The sequence below is a fragment of the Aquarana catesbeiana genome, linkage group LG12, assembly GCF_042186555.1.
Source record: "Aquarana catesbeiana isolate 2022-GZ linkage group LG12, ASM4218655v1, whole genome shotgun sequence".
Taxonomy (NCBI): Eukaryota; Metazoa; Chordata; class Amphibia; order Anura; family Ranidae; genus Aquarana; species Aquarana catesbeiana.
The window spans coordinates 225447011-225463799 of NC_133335.1; the positions used below are offsets into that span (position 1 = coordinate 225447011).

General features: G+C 43.1%; 1 protein-coding gene across 1 annotated transcript in view; it reads left to right on the forward strand.

The window, feature by feature from the left end:
* Positions 1-16789, forward strand: part of GSG1L2 (GSG1 like 2) — a 90680-nt gene that overhangs the window by 65674 nt on the left and 8217 nt on the right. The window contains 1 exon segment of the mRNA XM_073606794.1: positions 12308-12460. Coding sequence (XP_073462895.1) covers positions 12308-12460 — 153 coding nt within the window.

Below are 16789 nucleotides of genomic sequence, written 5' to 3' on the forward strand. Positions count from 1 at the left end.
TTGTAATCTGCACTAAGGCTCGATTCACATCTATGCATGTTGCTTTTGAGCGTTCCTGCAGTGCTTTTTGCAGTGCTTGCTGCGTTTTTGAACATGCATTTTTGCCGTTTTGCATTTTTTTTTTTTTTTTTTTTCTGTATACAGTGTTTAAAAAAAAAAAAAAAAAAAAAAAGCAAAACGCGGCAAACGCAGTTCTTGCGTTTTTGGATGCGGGTCCATTGAATTCTATTACATGCAAAACGCTGCATTTTGCATGGAAAAAAAAGTCCCCGACCCTTTCCAAAAACGCAGAGGCACAAAAATGCATTGATGTGAACATGATCCATAGGAACCCATGTTAAAAAATTCCCATGCATTTCTGCAAAATGCATCAAAAAACGCATTAGTGTGAATAGAGCCTTATATCACATTCATGTAGATAAGGAAACAATTAGTCACACATCGTTCATCATAGGTGCTTTATATTGAATTTAGAAATACATAGTATCATCAATATTAAAGGGGGAGGTGTTTTGTAGTTTGCACCATCAGATTCATATACCATTGGCTAGATGGTAGCATTAACAGTATTGTAGCTACCCACTATTGGCCACCTTTTTTTTTATATATATATATATATATATATATATATATATATATAAAAAAGGTGGCCAATAGTGGGTAGCTACAATACTGTTAATGCTACCATCTAGCCAATGGTATATGAATCTGATGGTGCAAACTACAAAACACCAGTGTGTATGTATATATGTGTATATATATATATATATATATATATATATATATATATATATATATATATATATATATATATATATATATATATATATATATATATATACTGATGTGAATGTGCAGTGTAAATTGATGGCGCTATAGAAGTACCTAAATAATAAATGTACATGGCCACATAGGCTAACACTGAACTGTGTTTTAGACCCCTTTCACACTGTAACACGTTGGCGGTAAAAGGCCGCTACTTTTAACGGCACTTTACCGTCGTTTTAGCAATGCTTTTCAGTCGCTAGTGGGGCACTTTTACCTCTGTTAGTGGCTGAGGAAAGGGTTAAACCGACGAGCGCCGCTGCCACAGTGCTTTGCAGGTGCTTCGGCAGCGCTGCCCATTCATTTCAATGGTGGTTTAGGAGCGGTGTATACACTGCTCCCGCACCACCTCAAAGATGCTGCTTGCAGGCTTTTTTTTTTTTTTTTTCCCATCCAGCAAGTGTACCGCCCCAGTGTGAAAGCACCCAGGCCTTCACACTGGGATGGCTTGGGGGCGCTTTTCAGGCACTTTACAGGCGCTATTTTTAGCGCTAAAATGCCTGAAAAGCACCTTCAGTGTGAAAAAAGAGGTTTTGAAGGAATAAAAAACATAAGCCAGACACCTGTAAACACAGCATGTTGGTTTTTTTTTTTTTTGTTTTTTTTTTTTTTACGCCATGTGCATGACCCCTTATAGCCACTAGATGGCATGGGGGAGCATAAGGAATTTCTTTGTAACATGAGTTACAATGTAACAAGAATTAATAAATGTATGAATTGGTTACTATATTTTGCCAGTTTCTTCCAGAGTTCTAATGTAACCATTGTAGAGAACGCTAAAGGGAATTGACAAATGAACCAATCATTACAATTCTTGACTAATTCCCACAATTGCTACATTAGAACACTGGAAGGCATTGGCAAATGAATGTAACCGATTTTATTAGATGTATTTACTATTTCTCTCTAGTGCACATGTGTCAAACATAAGGCCCACCGACCGAATCCGGTGTCTTGCCAAGAATGTTCCCTCGGATAAGTTCCCCCCCTGTACTGCGCAGGAGCAGCGCCTGCGCAGTACGGACTACTGTCAGCCGCCGGAGATAGCCGAAGCTCAAACGCGTCAATCAGCTGTACACGGCGCCTGCGCTCTGGGTCCAGGTTCCTTCCCCACCATCCAAGTGGACCTAGAGGGGGAATCTAAAAGAGCAGAGCGAAGCGAGGCCGTGCCCGAAGCGTGGTGAGCGTACAGCTGATTTTCAGCTATTCCGCTTCGGCTATTTCCGCCGGATCCTACTGCGCAGGCGCAGCACCTGCGCAGTAGAGGGGGGAACTTAGCCGCCGAGCGGAACTTTCTCGGCAGAACACCGGCCTTCACACCACTCCTGCAGCCCCCACCTTGTCTCGGCAGTCAGTAGCAGAGAGGAGGACAGAACTCCCCTGCCAGATCCTGCGCTTTTCCATGCAGCCACAGAGAGTCTTGTCTCTGCCCCCCCCCCCCCTTCTCTGTGCTGCCCCAGCACCCCTTTGTCTCCACCTCCCCTGGTCTTAGCATTCAGCAGACTCTGGCAGCTGACTCCGGATCTCCTCCAGTCCTTATATTTATAATATATAGTGTGTGTGTATGTGTAATATGTGTGTGTGTGTGTATATATATATATATATATATATATATATATATATATATATAAAATGTGTGTGTGTATATAAATTTTTTTTTTTTATTAATAATCATAATAAATATAATATGTGTGTTATGATTATTAAAAATATATACATTTATTTTTTAAATAAATTATATAATATTTTTAAATATATATTTTTTTTAATAAAATAATCATAATTCATTTTTTTTGTTAAATTTATTTATCTATAATATAAAGTGTTATAAATTAGATGTCTAACATTATTCTTTAACCCCTCCCCACCCAGCCCTGGTGTCCCTTTTTAATAAGGTCGGTACGCCTAGGGTGGAAAGGATTGGCCAATCGCATGACCCCTGTGATTGGTTGTTACAGTGGTCACATGAGTCGGTTACGTTGACTCCCAATCATTAGAACAGACTGAGAGCTGGGTGTGTACAGTGAAAGTTCTGCCACCTATGGACACGTGTGTGTGTGTCATGTGTGGTCAGGCTCACATCTGTGTGTTTGCAGATTTCTAGAAATGCATTGCAGCCCATTTCACATTCCTTCCTGTGAGTCCCGTTCACATCTGTGCCGTTTCCTCCGGTGAGTTCTTTGGAAAGGTGCAGAGACTTTTTTACGTGAAGTATGGTGTGTTTTTTTTTTTTTTTTGGCTTCATAGACTTCAATGGCATCACATTGAAAAATGCATCAAGCACGCAATAACAGGCCTCAAATACGCATCCGCCACACATGTATAGATGTTAAGGGCCCGTTCACGCTAATGCATTTTTTTTTTTTTTTTGATAAACACAAGAAAAATGTCTCCCTTTAAACTCTATGGGACGCTTTACTTTGCGCTACGGATGTGGTGCGTTTTGGAAAGTCCTGCATGCTGCATCTTTAGTGTGGTTTTCCAAAAACACAGCTTCCTATTGAAACTAATGGAAAACACATCAAAAACGCACTGCAGTTGCATTTTTGGTGTGTTTTTGGAGTCATGTGGTTCATGTTTCATGCCAACCAAAAAAAAACGCACCAGAAATGCATCAAAATGCATATGCAATGCGTTTTTGCACCTTAAAATCTGCCCTCTTTGCAGCTGCAAGTGGTTAAAGGGGTATTAACCCAAAATGTAATATATTGCAGATCTGGTGGCTGCATTCTTTTTTCTTTGTCTTTTTCCTCTATTTTCACCTGGTGATCAGGTCAGTAAGACACCTCCTGTAATAGTGAGACACAACTCTGGAGGAATGAGCACAGGAGGCACAACGGACAGCAGCACTGCCAGTCGGGGGAGGGGAGTGTTGGGTATGCTAGCAGATTTAGATGCAATAACAAATTGAAGCCAGTTATTTCTTTTTGGGATAAAGGTTTTACACCCATAAATAAAAGCTGATCATTGTAAGCTTCATTCACACCTGGGCATTCCAGCAGATAGCTGCCATAACCCCGGTATTGTTTTAAAACAGCGCGTGGTCTGCTTTCAGATAAAAGTGGTCTCAGCGGCGGATTCGCTTGCCAGAGCCGTCGGTAGCGGCGGAGACGATCGGGGTCCTTTTCCCTCAGTAGCATGGAGCTGAGTGAGGGAAAGATGGCTCCCGCTCGGCTCCATACCATTGGATGACGGAAGAGACGTCAAATGTCACTTCCACCCAATGGTCTTAAAGGAGAATTTTTTTTTTTTTTTTGCATTTAAGTGTAAATGTGAGCTCTGAGGTCTTTTTGACCCCAAATCTCACATTAAAGAGGTCCTGTCATGCTTATTTCTATTACAAGGGATAAAAAAAATGAATAAAAACCAAGCGCTGATGTGGATAGATATGTGTGATATAAATAAATTGTGCTTAAAAATATATATATACCAATATAGTTAGTGCTATGAAAAAATCAGTAAATTAAAGCTGCTATCAATATAGGGTGATCAGATATTGTGCACTATTTATTTAAAGCGCATCAATTTTATACTTATTTCTATTACAAGGGATGTTTACATTTCTTGTAATAGGAATAAAAGTGACCCAAATATTTTTTTTTTTTTAAAGGACAGTGTAAGGCCTCATGCACACGGACGTTTTTACAGCTGCTTTTTTGAGCTTTTTTTTCAGCTTAAAAAGGCCTGTCTATGTTAGTCTATGGCTTCATGCCCACCTAGGCGTTTTTGAGCTGCAAAAAAAAAACAGGACCAGTGGGTTCTGAGAGACGTTTTTCAGCTGTAAAAACGCTCTAACGCTGATAAACGCTCAAAAACGTCATTCACCAATGTTTTTTAACGTTTTTGATCCATTGGAAAAAAAAAAAGTGAAAAAAAAACGCTAAAAAACGCTAACGCGGAAAAACGCTAAAAAACGCTATTGCAAAAATGTTAAAAAAAGCTGAAAAAAGTTTAAAAAAAAATCACTGCAAAGATACTGGCGTTTTCATAACGTTATTTTAACAGCCTGTGTGCATGAGGCCTAAAAATTAAAAAGTAAAATAAGAAAAATGCAGAAGCGAACACATACGTAAGTCGCGCCCGCAAACGAAAATGGTATTCAAACCACACATGTGAAGTATCACCGCGATCGTTAGAGTGAGAGCAATAATTCTAGCACTAGACCTCCTCTGTAACTCAAAACTGGTAACCTGTAGGAATTTTTAAACCTCACCTATGGAAATTTTTAAGGGTCAAAGTTTGTCGCCATTCCACGAGCTGGCACAATTTTGAAGGGGGACATGTTGGGTATCAGTTTTCTCGGTGTAACATTATCTTTTACAATATTAAAAAAAAAAAATTGGGCTGACGTTACTGTAAGAAAAGTGTTTTTTTTTTTTTTTTCCCCAAAAAAATTGCGTTTGTAAGACCGCTGCACAAATACGGTGTGACATATACTATTTCAACGACCGCCATTTTATTCTATAGGGTGTCTGAAAAAATAAATATATAATGTTTGGGGGTTCTAAGGAATTTTCTAGCAAAAAAAAAAAGATGTTTTTTTACTTGTAAACAACAAATCTCAAAAAGAGGCTCGTTCCTTAATTTGGTTAAAGGGAAACATTTTTCTTGCGTTTTTTCTTGCAAGGAAAAAAAAAACGAAAAAATGTATCCGTGTGAAAAGGGCCCTTAGTATCCCGTAGAAGCTTTTCCTTTTCTTTTTCTTTTTTTTTTTTTGTTCACAGCTTTTCAATGATATTCCAAAACAGCGACCGCACACAGAATGTAAAATTCAAAGCCATCCATGTGTAGCTGACAGATGACGGGGGGGGGGGGGGGGGTGTATACTTTTGCGCAGAGGGATGTCTGTATTGGCGGTGTGGTGCGGCCAGTTACATTTTGCGTTTAGCGGAGTGACAGCCGCCATCCTGGAGCGCCGCATTGATTTTTATCACCCAGGTTATTAATAATTTCCCCCCCTCCCCTCCCCCAGCTTCAGATCAGTTAACCAGCAGCTCCATCCGACCGTTTTATTGTCCCGTTCTATAATTCATGAGGACGAGCGTCAGAGATGAGCCCGGCCGCGCCGTCTCCTCACTTTTCTTGCTCGCTGTAATGGGGATGTTAATGAAACAAACATTGCAGCCGCCTGGCGTAGCCGTCCGTGACGCATTTCTCTGCGGCGGAACGCGTTTGTTTTTTCAGTTTTATGTAACGCAGATGGTGCCACCGGCCCACGTCTCCTCACCCGCTGAGCGTGATATTAAAGGGGAACTCCTCCTCTGTAATCATCAGCTGATTGATTGGTGAAGAAGAAGGGAGAGGGGGGAGGGGGGGTGACCCCAATCTTCCACTCAGTTTGTAGTACCGGCTCCTCTCCTGGACTGAAATGGCTTCCTCTGAATTCACCGCACACTGTGAGCTTCTCACACTGTAATGCGCCATAGAAGCTGCAGGAAGTCAGATAGAGCTCTCCTCATATCCTCCCCGGAGGACGTCCAATGGACATGTGCGCTTCGCTTCGTTCCGATTTTAAAATTTGGACGAATTTTTCATTTTTCACAAATTCGGATGTATCCGAATCTCCAAATTAGAATAGTACAGAAATTTTTTAAACTAATCCGAAAAAAAAATTTGGATGAAATTTGAATAGTTTTCGAATTCGAATAGTTTGCCAATTTCCAAAGAATAAAATAGAATAGAAATTATTTTTTTTCTATTCTATTCCTTTATATTCTCTTTGGAAATTGAAAAACTATTGAAATTCTATAACTTTTCGAATTGATTCGAAAACGAATGAAACAAATTTAACTAAACGAAATGTTGTAAAAAACGCAACACTTTTTTTTTTTGTTCTTTTTTTTTTTTGTTCTGCCCATGCCTAACATCCAGCATTATCTAGATCAGGGATATGCAATTAGTGGATCTCCAGCTGTTACAAAACTACAAGTCCCATCATGCCTCTGCCTCTGGGTGTCATGCTTGTGGCTGTCAGAGTCTTGCTATGCCTCATGGGACTTGTAGTTCTGCAACAACTGGAGGTCCGCTAATTCCATATCCCTGATCTGGATCTTTCCTCCCTCGACGTGACTGTCCCTGGCCCGCCCCCTTTCGTTTATTGGATTTCAGTCTCAGCATCACATGTGGGCGTTACCTATGCAAATGCAGCCTGCCTAGGAAATCCCACTCCTGCCGACAGATACTCGCCCATTTTGATATTTGCATAACTCCTCCCACTGCATGCACCAGGGCTGACGGCTCTTGATAGGAGCCAGTGGTGGCTGGTAGTAAATTCTTTTTTGGGGGGGGGGGGGTGCAAACGATCCACCCCCTGTCACCAGATGGTTGGGTCAAAGGCACCCCCCCTGCATTACGAGCCGGTGTTTCGTCAGATTTGGTGACCCGTTAGAATGTGTATGGAAGTGACGTTCTGTCGCCGCCATCTTGCTACACCCCCCACACTCCTCCACAGTAAGGATACACTGAGAAGGGGGAAAGCGGACATCTTGTTACACCCACCGGAGTTTTGCATTTTACAGTTATACAGTAGTGAAATACAGGACTTCCGACTCTGACTGGTTAGATGTTGAATTTTATAAGCAGCAGCAAGCCTGATGATCTCACAGGTTTGCTAATCTGACAGACGTTCGCTGCTTTTAAAATTCAACATCTAAACATTCATACGGAGTTCTAAGTCCTGTATTTCATGATATAAACTCACTTTGCTGTTAAAAATAAGTGTAAAATGCAAAACTCCGGTGGGTGTAGCAAGATGTCCACTTTCCCCCTTCTCAGTGTATCCTTACTATGGAGGAGTGCGGGGTGTAGCAAGATGGCGGCGACAGAACGTCCCTTCCATTACACATTCTGACGGGTCGCCTAATCTGACGAAACACTGTCACTGATAGGAGCACTGAGGCAGAGAGCTGTTTTCAGGAAGCAGCTCCTCCCACCGGTCACGAGCTCCTCCCACCAGTCATGAGCTCCTCCCACCGGTCACGATCTCCTCCCACCAGTCACGATCTCCTCCCACCAGTCATGATCTCCCTGTTTTCAGGAAGCAGCTCCTCCCACCGGTCACGAGCTCCTCCCACCGGTCATGAGCTCCTCCCACCGGTCACGATCTCCTCCCACCAGTCATGATCTCCCTGTATTGCATAGGGAAACACAGAGACCCAGTGATATCACTAAGTGTAAAATAAGATGTGTAATGAGAACAGAAACATTTTTTTTTTCTTTTTAAATCTCCTGAGCATGTTCGTTGGTTGGGTGGTTGGTTGGTTTGTTGGTTGGGTGGGGGACAAAACATAAGCAGGTTTAACTTCGGCGTTGATAAATTGTCTTTAGTGGCCGGGAAATCTGCCGCTGTCCTATCGCTGGAATTACCATTTATATTACAAAACTTTGCCACAAAGGCAGAAAATCTGCTGCCAGGAAGACGGGATTCTGATCAGAGATCCGAGGATCTCCCCGGGGAGCGTCTCCTGTAAGAAGGACACAAATCCGGACTTTTCACAGATCAACGTCGGAGTCTGGAAGGAGCCGAGGGACACGAAAATGGAGTCGCTGCGTTTCTAATACGCGCCGGGAACACGCCGTTCGGAGTTCTGAGGAAAAAGCAGAAAAGAACTCATCCGTTAAGATAGCCACACACTATGCAATGTGATTGTACAATCTCCTTTACCCAAATAATGTCAGGACAAAACCGAAACAATACTTGTATCCTCTTCATGACCGAGCTAGAGCCAAATGATGGCGACAGTGCGATCGCACTTTGCTGGGAGGGCGTCTATTGATCGCACTTCCTGTGCACCCCCTGCATGTGCGCATCGGCAGGGATCTGTGATCCGGGTAAAGAGCCAATCACAGCCGATCACAGTGTAAATACGATTTGCCGGTTATCGGCAGTCCTCTCCTCACGCTGACAGTAGGTGAGGAGAGGAGAACTGATAAGTGGCAATCCACACAGGGGACATCTACACTGATTATCAGTGCTGCATCATCAGTGCCTATCATTGCCTATGAGTGCCCATCAGTGCTGCCTATCAGTGCCCATCAGAGCCGCCTCATCAGTGCCCACCAGTGCTGCCTGTCAGTGCCTGTCAGTGCTGCCTATCAGTGCCCATCAGAGCCACCTCATCAGTGCCCACCAGTGCTGCCTGTCAGTGCCCATCAGTGCTGCCTGTCAGTGCCTGTCAGTGCTGCCTATCAGTGCCCATCAGAGCCACCTCATCAGTGCCCATCAGAGCCGCCTCATCAGTGCCCACCAGTGCTGCCTGTCAGTGCCTGTCAGTGCTGCCTATCAGTGCCCATCAGAGCCACCTCATCAGTGCCCACCAGTGCTGCCTGTCAGTGCCCATCAGTGCTGCCTGTCAGTGCCCATCAGAGTCACCTCATCAGTGCCCATCAGAGCCGCCTCATCAGTGCCCACCAGTGCTGCCTGTCAGTGCCCATCAGAGCTGCCAATCAGTGCCCACCAGTGCTGCCCATCAGTGATGCCTATTAGTACCGCCTCATCAGTGCCCACCAGTGCTGCCTGTCAGTGCCCATCAGAGCCGCCTCATCAGAGCTGCCAATCAGTGCCCACCAGTGCTGCCCATCAGTGATGCCTATTAGTGCCCATCAGAGCCACCTCATCAGTGCCCACCAGTGCTGCCTGTCAGTGCCCATCAGTGCTGCCTATCAGTGCCCATCAGAGCCACCTCATCAGTGCCCACCAGTGCTGCCTGTCAGTGCCCATCAGTGCTGCCTATCAGTGCCCATCAGAGCCGCCTCATCAGTGCCCATCAGAGCCGCCTCATCAGTGCCCACCAGTGCTGCCTGTCAGTGCCCATCAGTGCTGCCTATCAGTGCCCATCAGAGCCGCCTCATCAGTGCCCATCAGAGCCACCTCATCAGTGCCCACCAGTGCTGCCTGTCAGTGCCCATCAGTGCTGCCTATCAGTGCCCATCAGAGCCACCTCAAAAGTGCCCACCAGTGCTGCCTGTCAGTGCCCATCCGAGTCACCTAATCAGTGCCCATCAGAGCCACCTCATCAGTGCCCACCAGTGCTGCCTGTCAGTGCCCATCAGAGCCGCCTCATCAGAGCTGCCAATCAGTGCCCACCAGTGCTGCCCATCAGTGATGCCTATTAGTACCGCCTCATCACTGCCCATCAGTGCTGCCTGTCAGTGCCCATCAGAGCTGCCCATCAGTGATGCCTATCATTGCCACCTATAAGTGCCTCATCACTGCTGCCAATCAGTGCCCACCAGTGCTGCCAGTCAGTGCCGCCTCATCACTGCCCATCAGTAGTGCCAACCAGTGATGCCTAGCATTGCCACCTATCAGTGCACATCAATGAAGGAGAAAAATTATTTACAAGACTTTTTTTTTTTTTTTTTTTTTTTTAATTTTTGGTCTTTTTTAATTTGTTTAGCAAAAAAATAAAAAAAAATCCAAGTGGTGATTAAATACCACCAAAAGAAATCTCTCCTTGTGTGAAAAAAATGATAAACATTTCATATGAGTTCAGTGTGTTGTATGACCGCAATTCAAAGTGTGACAGCGCTGAAAGCTGAAAATTGGCCTGGGCAGGAAGGAAGGGGGTAAAAGTGCCCGGCAGGCAAGTGGTTCATTTGTATCAAGCCAGGCAGGCCTTTGTACTACAGGGCTGGCAGGAGCTCTAAAGAAGATTGCACAACCAGATTGTACAGTGTGTGGTCAGCCGTACAGAGACAGAAGATTCTGAGATCTGTTCCCGGATCCATAAGGAATCCAATGAGAGGGTGTGAGGGGGTGAAGGTCATTTTTAAAGTGAACCTGTGCCCAGGCTGTGCAGTTGTAAGTTGTTACATACATGGAATGAGCAGTAGGGGGCGGTATTGTTTGCATAATCACAATCACTAATCATGTTATTAAAATAAACGAACGTTAAAATTAAATGCCACCAAAAAAAGGTGAATAAAGCACTGTGGAGTATAGGACAGTATACAGCAGTGGGAGGTATATAAGATACAGCACAGTATAAAGTGGTGTGACGTATATTACATACAGCACAGTCTACAGTGATTTGTGGTATATAATGTAAAATACAGTATACAGCAGTGTGGAGTATACGACGTACAGTACAGTCTACAGAGGTGTGGAATATATACCATACAACACAGCCTACAGGGGTGTAGAGTATATAAAGTACAGCACAGTATACAGAGGTGTTAAATACTGTATATGGTTTATACTATACAACGCAGTCTACAGGGGTGTGGAGTATATAACGTACAGCACAGTATACAGAGGTGTTAAGTATATACCATACAAGACAGTCTACAGGGGTGTGGAGTATATAACATATAGCACAGTATACAGAGGTGTTAAGTACTGTATATTCTAGACAACACAGTCTACAGAGGTGTGGAGTATATAACGTACAGCACAATATATAGAGGTGTTAAGTACTGTATATACTACACAATGCAGTCTACAGAGGTGTGGAGTATATAACCTACAGCACAGTATACAGAGATGTTAAGTACTGTATACACTATACAACACAGTCTACAGGGATATGGAGTATATAATGTACAGCACAATATACAGAGGTGAAAGGTATATACTACACAACGCAGTCTACAGAAGTGTGGAGTATATAATGTACAGCACAATATATGGAGGTATTAAGTACTGTATATACTACACAACGCAGTCTACAGGGGTGTGAAGTATATAACGTACAGCACAGTATACAGAGATGTGAAGTATATAACATACCGCACAGTACTTAGTGGTGTGAAGTATATTACTTACAGCACAGGCTACGGTAATGTAATTACTTATAGCACAGGCTACAGATTGTATAACACACAGCACAGTATACAGTGGTGTGATGTACATAAGGTACAGCACAGTATACAGCAGTGTGGAGCATACAACATACAAAACAGTATATGGGATGTGGTATATATAACATCCCACACAGTATACAGTGGTGAGAAGTACATAACATACAGTACACTATACAACAATGTAAAGTATATAACGTACAGCACAATCTATAGCAGAGTGAAATACATACCATACATACCAGCACAGAAAACAGTAGTGCGAAGTATATAACATGCAGCACAGTCTACAGGGTTGTGGAGTATATGCCAGACAGCACAGTATACAGGTGTGCAGACTATATAACATTCAGCACAGTGTACAGTGATGTTATTTATATAATATACAGTACAGTATACAGAAGTGTAGAGTATATAACATCTCACACAGTATACAGCAGTGTGAAGTATAAAACATATAGGACAATGGTGTGAAATATATACCATACAGCACAGCATACAGTGGTATGAAGTATATAACGTACAGCACAGTATGCAGAGGAGTTAAGTTTTTTAACTTACAGCACAGGCTACAGGAGTGTGGAGTATATAACATATAGTATATATTTAAAAAAAATATATATATATGTATGTATGTGTTTTATGTTCTATCAGCTAATGGCTTCTCCTCTCTCCTCTGCAGGGGTTCTGTGGCTCTCCATTGTGGCCGAGGTCTTGTATATCACATTGCTCCTTACAGGAGTGAGCCTCATGTCTGTGGAAGTTTGTTATTACACGTCTGTAATTGACGGACTCAAACTCAACGCCTTTGCCGCCATTTTTACTGTATTGTCAGGTATGTGACTATGTCCCTCTTCTATATGACTATGGCCAATGTTCCCTCTTCCTTGGATTGTCAAAATTAAATTATGTATCCATTAGAGCAGCAGGTACAAAACTGAACACAGGGTCTGTGCGCCACCAAGTGGTTATAAGTGGTAATACGGATTTGTTTCATTTTTAGTTCCAAGCCTGGTGGTTCCATTCCTTGTAGTGCTGGTCAACTTTCTTGGTTTGGGGGGCCACAAGTGCAACCCTCAACATCACCAAAGAGCCATAATAGCCAGTGTACCCAGTGTCAGGGACACACAACAGGATGTAGTCAAAGACTATGGGCACGATACAAGAGATGGTCAGAGACTGCAGAGAAAATACAAGAGACAGAGACTGCAGACACGCTATAGGAGATGGTCAGAGACTGCAGACATGACACAAGAGATGATCAGAGACTGTGGATATGACACAAAAGAGATGGTCAGAGACTGCACACAGGATACAAGAAACGGTCAGAGACTGCAGAAGTGATACAAGTGATGGTCAGAGACTGCAGACATGATACAAGAAATAGTCAGAGACTGCGGACATCATACAAGAGATGGTCAGAGACTGCAGACATGATACAAGAGATAGTCAGAGACTGCGGACATCATACAAGAAATGGTCAGAGACTGCAGACATCATACAAGAAACGGTCAGAGACTGCAGAAGTGATGCAAGTGATGGTCAGAGACTGCAGACATGATACAAGAAATAGTCAGAGACTGCGGACATCATACAAGAGCTGGTCAGAGACTGCAGACATGATACAAGAGATAGTCAGAGACTGCAGACATCATACAAGAAATGGTCAGAGACTGCAGACATGATACAATAAATGGTCAGAGAATGCAGACGTGATACAATAAACGGTCAGAGACTGCAGAAATTGTGCAAGTGATGGTCAGAGACTGCGGACATGATACAGGAGATGGTCAGAGACTGCAGATATGATACAAGAGATGGTCAGAGACTGCAGACATGATACAAGAGATGATCAGAGCCTGTGAACATGATACAAGAGATAGTCAGAGACGGCAGACATGATAAAAGAGATGGTCAGAGACTGCGGACATGATACAAGAGATGGTCAGAGACTGCAGACATGATACAAGAGATGGTCAGAGACTGCAGACATGATACAAGAGATGGTCAGAGACTGCAGACATGATACAAGAGATGGTCAGAGACTGCGGACATGATGCAAGAGATGGTCAGAGATGGCAGACATGATACAAGAGATGGTTAGAGACTGTGGACATGATGCAAGAGATGGTCAGAGATGGCAGACATGATACAAGAGATGGTCAGAGATGGCAGACATGATACAAGAGATGGTCAGAGATGGCAGACATGAAACAAGAGATTGCACATCTTCTGGAAACTCTGACTGCTTCCTGAATTTATATTATGCCATCTTTGACCATCTCTTATGATACAAGAGATGGTCAAAGACGGCAGACATGATACAAGAGATGGTCAGAGACTGCGGACATGATACAAGAGATGGTCAGAGACTGCGGACATGATACAAGAGATGGTCAGAGACTGCGGACATGCTACAAGAGATGGTCAGAGATTGCGGACATGATACAAGAGATGGTCAGAGACTATGGACACGCTACAAGAGATGGTCAGAGATTGCGGACATGATACAAGAGATGGTCAGAGACTGTGGACATGCTGCAGGAGGCTGTCAGAGACTGGTAACTTGCTATAAGAATTATTGGAGACTGGGGCCAAGCTTCAGGAGCCATAGACACATTACAGGTGACTGCTAGAAATCACTGCTATTACAGGGCAATAAGGAAACACAGATTAGTATCTGCAGGGGCCCCAAGGGTCACACAAACGCTGAGCACTGAGCGTACAGCAGCACACAACGTCCCCTCCGCACGGACTCCGTTCATTCTTCGAAAATTCTGAAATATTTATTAATATAAATTCAGGAAGTGGTCAGTTTTTCCAGAAAATGTGCAATTGGAGCCTCATTAAAAAAAGAGTTTTAGGAAATAAACTAACTTCAGCTGGAGGATAAATTCCACAAGACGAGTTTTCTAGAAGCAGAGCATTAGATTCAGAAAGATTTATGTTTGTCCTCAGCTCTGCTCCAGTTTTGGCTTCCTTCTTGGAAATTCCACATTCCACCTCCGTATTATAAATGACATTTCAGAAAGGCAGAAATATTCCACAAATATTCCACCAATGTGCAAACACCGGCGCCCTCTGTGGGATCACATGGTAAAATCATCAAGGTGGTTCTATTCGAATATTTTTACTTCCTTCTCCTGATTTTTGTTACTTTTGTTGTAATTCTTTTATTTTATTTTTTTATTACTCATGGCAATATCAGTGGATCTGAGAACTGCTCACCTTGCCTGGTGGCCCAGATGATGGTGTACCCGCTGTACATTGTATGTCCCTTTAATTGTTAAAAAAAAGTCACAACAACAGAGTTTCAGAAGCCAATGAATACCCCAAAAGTTAATGAGAAACACCCAACACATAAAAAAGAAAATAGTGCCAACAGCTGTATGAAAAATATTTTAATGTAGCACAATTAAAAGTCCTTTAAGAGCCAATGCAATTGACTAGAATTAGCATGCTCTTGACAGTGAAGCACACAAGTGAGACTACACACGGGGTCCCTTTATAAAAAAAATCACTGATGTGACAAACATTTGCACAACCACCATGAAAACTTGCCATATTTTGTCTAATATGATTATCTCCTATGATCATACATACCATCTAGTGGCCATAATGCGATATTTTCCTGAAATATCTCATTTAGGAATATACTGCGTTATGGCCACTAGATGGCACTGATGATCTGCAGATATGACACAGGAGATGGTCAGAGACTGCAGAGGTAATACATGAAATGTTCAGAGACTGTGAAAATGATACAAGAGATGGTCAGAGACTGTGAAAATGATACAAAAGATGGTCAGACACTGTTGACATAATACAAGAGATGGTCATAGACTGCGGACATGATACAAGAGATGGTCAAAGACGGCAAACCTGATACAAGAGATGGTCAGAGACTTTGAAAATGATACAAAAGATGGTCAGACACTGCTGACATGATAAAAGAGACGGTCAGACACTGCAGATATGATACAAGAGATGGTCAGAGAGTGCAGACTTGATAAAAAGAGATGGTCAGTGACTGCAGACATGATAGAAGAAATGGTCACATGATACAAGAGATGCTCAGAGACTCTGGAAATGATACAAAACATGGTCAGAGACTGCAGATTTGATAAAAGAGATGGTCAGAGACTGCAGATATGATACAAGAGATGGTCAGAGAGTGCAGACTTGATAAAAAGAGATGGTCAGCAACTACAGACATGATAAAAGAAATGGTCAGCACTGCAGACATGATACAAGAGATGGTCAGAGACCGCAGACATGAAACAAGAGATTGCACATCTTTTGGAAACTCAGACCGCTTCCTGAATTTATATTATATTATATTATGCCATCTTTGACCATCTTATATGATACAAGAGATGGTCAAAGACTGCAAACCTGATACAAGAGATGGTCCAAGACTGCAGACATGATACAAGAGATGGTCCAAGACTGCAGACATGATACAAGAGATGGCCAGAGACTGCAGACATGAAACAAGAGATGGCCAGAGACTGCAGACATGATACAAGAGATGGTCAGAGACTGCGGACATGATACAAGAGATGGCCAGAGACTGCAGACATGATACAAGAGATGGTCAGAGACTGCGGACATGATACAAGAGATGGTCAGAGACTGCGGACATGATACAAGAGATGGTCAGAGACTGCGGACATGATACAAGAGATGGTCAGAGACTGCGGACATGATACAAGAGATGGTCAGAGACTGTGGACATGATACAAGAGATGGTCAGAGACTGCGGACATGATACAAGAGAGATGGTCAGAGACTGTGGACATGCTGCAGGAGGCTGTCAGAGACTGGTATCTTGCTATAAGAATTGTTGGAGACTGGGGCCAAGCTTCAGGAGCCGTAGACTGGGGACACATTACAGGAGACTGCTAGAAATCACTGCTATTACAGGGCAATAAGGAAACACAGATTAGTATCTGCAGGGGCCCCAAGGGCCACACAAACACTGAGCACTGAGCGTACAGCAGCACACAACGTCAAACGCAAACCTGATACAAGAGATGGTCAGCAACTACAGACATGCTAGAAGAGATGGTCAAAGACTGCAGACATAATACAGGACATGGTCAGAGACTAGAAATGATACAAAAGATGGTCAGAGACTGCAGATATGATATAAGAGATAGTC